This window comes from Lampris incognitus, chromosome 4 (assembly GCF_029633865.1).
Source record: "Lampris incognitus isolate fLamInc1 chromosome 4, fLamInc1.hap2, whole genome shotgun sequence".
Lineage (NCBI taxonomy): Eukaryota > Metazoa > Chordata > Actinopteri > Lampriformes > Lampridae > Lampris > Lampris incognitus.
The window spans coordinates 2215753-2220451 of NC_079214.1; the positions used below are offsets into that span (position 1 = coordinate 2215753).

A 4699-nucleotide genomic window follows, 5' to 3' on the forward strand; every position below is an offset into this window, starting at 1 on the left:
AGGACTGTGAGGAGTCTGGGTGTGATCCTGGACGACCAACGGTCGTTCGCTGCAAACGTTGCATCGGCTGCTCGCTCCTGCATGTTTCTCCTCTATAACATCAGGAGGATTCTCCCATTCCTCACCAATGAGACATGTGCTCATCCAGGCTCTGGTCATCTCCCGGCTGGACTACGGCAACTCCCTCCTTGCTGGGGCCCCGGTGTCGGCCATCAGACCTCTGGAGCTTGTTCACAAAGCTGCAGCTCGTCTGGTGTTCAACCACCCTGAGTTCTCCCACACACCTCCCCTTCTCATGTCCCTACACTGGCTCCCAGGAGCTGCTCCCATCCAGTTTAAGACTCTGGTGCTGACCTACAGGGCAGTGAAAGGAGCAGCTCCTTCCTATCTCCAGGCCATGGTCAAGCCCTACACCCCCGCCCCACCACTTGGCTCTGCTGCCTCGGGTTGCCTGGTTCTGTCCTGGCCCCACAGTGGTGGACTGAACTCCCCACTGATGTCAGGACAGCGGAGTCCCTTTCCATCTTTCAGCACAGGTTGAAAACTCACCTCTTCAAGAACTACTACCCTGGTACTTGTTCTTAGCACTTATTGTATTCACTCATTAAAAAAACCAATCTCTTTCTTGCGCTTTTACTGTAGCACTGGTGTTGCTCTTAGATGCTTGTTTAGATGCACTTATGACCTCTGATGACCAGTAGTTCTCCTGATCTCCTACGTTACATGATGCACTTATTGTAAGTCGCTTTGGATAAAAGCGTCGGCTACATGACTGGGATGTAATTCCAGATATAATAGACATTTCTATACTGTTTTGTGAAAAAAAGGCCATCAAAAGAAGACGTCTTGAGTCACACAATCACCCAAGACGTCGCTGTTTGAGCAATAACTGTCACAGCTGTGAGGAATGGGCTAATGCCTCGCTCTCTTGTGAACGACGCCATATTTGGAAGAAAAGCAGCTGGTATAAATATACATGAACATCCAACCCTTTCCAGCCATTGTCTGGTCAAGATCTCTGGTGCTTCATCCAACCATGAGTTCTGTCCTTGACTTTGTTGGCCTTCTTGTTCTTGTTTACTCTGTGCACTGCTATACTATACAGGTAAGTATTTACACACACACACACACACACACACACACACACACACACACACACACATGTATGTTTATATGTGTGTATGTATATATACTTGTATGTATATATGTATATGTGTGTATATGTATATATTTTTACAGTTCAAAGTTATACACATATATATACACACATTTGTGTGTGTATATACATATATGTGTATGTATATACACACACATATGTATAAACACAGATATGTATAATATATATACAGACACACATTTACATATGCATGTATGTACATATGTATGTATGTACGTATGTATGTATGTATGTATGTACGTACGTACGTACATACATACATACATACATACGTACATACGTACGTACGTACGTGTGTGTGTGTGTGTGTGTGTGTGTAAATGTATATATTTTTATAGTTCAAAGTTATTTATATATATTTTTGTGTATATATGTGTGTATACATATATACACATATGTATAAACACAGATATGTATAATATACACACACATATATACATATGCGTGTATATATGTTTGTATATGTATGTATACGTATATATGCATGTGTGTATTTATGTATATATGTGTATGTATACATATATGTACATATGTATATATGTGCGTGTATATGTATGCATACGTATATGTGTGTGTATATGTATATATTTTTATAGTTCAAACTTATATATATACACACATTTGTGTGTGTATATACAGATATGTTTATGTATATGCACATACATATACGTATATATATATATATGTGTGTGTGTGTATAAACACATATATGTATGTATACGTATATATATGTGTGTGTGCATATGTGTATGTATACTTATATGTATATATGTATGTGTGTATATGTGTATGTATGTATATGTATATTTATATGTATGTATGTGTGTATGTGTGTATGTGTGTGTGTGTATACTTATATGTATATATGTACATGTATATATGTGTATATATCAACACGGATACAGGAAAAAAGATTTTGATACATTGCAGTACAGGCCTGTTTCGTGTGTCTCGCACTCATCAGCTGCTAATGAGTTTAGTTTAGCTAATGAGTGTGCGTGTTGATATTCCGCGCCTCATTAGTCGAGCACTCAACACCATTGATGGTTACGGGAAAAAAAACGCTATGTGTGTATATAGCGGGGGGGGGGGCAGCCCGGGACCCGCCACAGCCGGGACGCGAACCAATATTTCCAGCATCGCAAGCGACAACGTTAACCAGCCGACTAGAGGCTCCGACCCGTTAGTCACGGACCAACGTGTCTACTTACCCGCGCACCTTACCCATGCACGTTACACTACTCCCCCCCTCCCATCCCCGCGCTACAGCATATCACCTCCCTCACGCCTCTAGGCGCACGCGCGTCCGATGACCTCACGAGCTCGCCCTCCCACTTCTGACACGAGCGTGGCCAACGTGGAAGTAGCGAGTCTCCTTCAGAGAAGTCACGCAGAGATACAATACATGGTCTTGTCTGCACGCACAACAAAGCTGATCAGGGTTTCAGTACCAAAGTTACACAACACAACAGAACGACAACTACAATTACACCACGCCAAACAGAAATCACATAAACGCATAAAACCACAAAAAACACTCACAAAACATTTAATAACAACTGACAATCTGAACGCAGTGCCTGATGGGTAAAACAGGAGGGCACAATTCTAACGGGTTAACCTCTTCGCTACAATATGTATGTATGTATATTTTTATAGCTCAAATTTGTCAATGTATATATATATATACATTTGTGTGTATATAAAAATGTATATGTGTATAATTACACATATGTATATATACATGTGTGTATATATGCGTGTATATACACACATACATATATGCGTATATATGTATTTATATGTGTCTATATACATATACACACATGTATATAAACATATATGTATATACACACATATACATTTATGTACGCACATATACATATGTATATATATACATATATGTGTATATATGTATTTATACGTCTATATACATATACACACATGTATATATACATATGTGTGTATATACACACATATACATTTATGTCCACATACACATACATACATACACACACACACACACACACACATATATATATATATATATATATATATATGGCAGCACAGTGGTTAGCGTGGACCCCTCAGCAAGGTCTGTGGTACATACTACATATATGTGTGTGTGTGTATATACATATATACACATATTTATATATATACATATATGTATACACACACGCACACACACACACACACACACACACACACACACACACACACACACACACACACATATATATATATATATATATATATGGCAGCACAGTGGTTAGCGTGGACCCCTCAGCAAGAAGGTCTGTGGTACATACTACATATATGTGTGTGTGTGTATATACATATATACACATATATGTATATATACATATATGTATACACACACACACACACACACACACACACACACACACACACACACACACACACACACATACATACATAGGGTGGCGTGGTGGCACAGTAGTTAGTGCGGTGGCCTCACAGCAAGAAGGTCCTGGGTTCGAGTCCCGGGGTAGTCCAACCTTGGGGGTGGTCCCGGGTCGTCCTCTGTGTGGAGTTTGCATGTTCTCCCTGTGTCTGTGTGGGTTTCCTCCGGGGGCTCCGGTTTCCTCCCACAGTCCAAAGACATGTAGGTCAGGTGGCTCTGCCATACTAAGTTGTCCCTGTGGGCGTGTGTGTGTGTGTGTGTGTGTGTGGTTGTGGGTGTGGGCGTGGTTGTGGGTGTGGGTGTGGGTGTGGGTGTGGGCCCTGTGTGGTGGCCTGGCAGCCTGTCCAGGGTGTCTCCCCGCCTGCCGCCCAATGACTGCTGGGATTATATTGATAGGCTCCAGCATCCCCGCGGCCCTGAGAGCAAGATAAGCGGTTCGGATAATGGCTGGATGGATGGATGGATGGCTGGATGGATGGATGGCTGGGTGGATGGCTGGGTGGATGTGTATCATCTGAATATATTGTATATGTATATATCAAATCTCTTTTCCGGGTCTTTTCTGTGACTGCAGGCATCGTATGAGAAGAGCACCGAAGACCACTCAGGTAGACAGTACACACTTCTTATCCATCACAGGTCATATGCTGACATTGGTGTATTGCATCACCATGACAAATACACACTCGTTTGTGTTTTGCAGAAAACACTGTTGAGGATGACGACTTCTCCGTTTCCACGCTGATTGAGAGAGCCAATGTGAATGTCGGTACGTTTGTGTCGCTCGACTGCACAGCTTGTTCAGACGGTTCACGGCAGCTCGGTGAGCTTCTTAACACACACAAGTGCTGCACACAAGCTGGTCCACTCACGGCTGCTTCACTCGGCAGGACTAGAAGACCAGTCAAGTGGCTTTATCCGTGTAGCCCCCAGTATCACAAATGTGCCTCGGGGGCTTTACAGCAACACAACTTCCTGTGCTTCGACCCAATGCAATTAGTTATTTCTTCAATTAATTCAATGAGCGCCAGAGATGTGGATCTGTTTGGTCAAAACCCGTACCGGCTATCGGTCAGCAGATTGTGCTTCTCAAG

General features: G+C 42.3%; 1 protein-coding gene across 1 annotated transcript in view; it reads left to right on the forward strand.

Annotated features, from left to right (window-relative positions):
* The first annotated feature begins 1036 nt into the window (after nt 1–1036).
* Nucleotides 1037–4699, forward strand: part of LOC130111532 (low choriolytic enzyme-like) — a 31337-nt gene continuing 27674 nt past the window's right edge. Inside the window, exons 1-3 of the mRNA XM_056278754.1 lie at nt 1037–1105; nt 4180–4213; nt 4309–4374. Coding sequence (XP_056134729.1) covers nt 1037–1105; nt 4180–4213; nt 4309–4374 — 169 coding nt within the window. The remainder of the gene's footprint in view (nt 1106–4179; nt 4214–4308; nt 4375–4699) is intronic.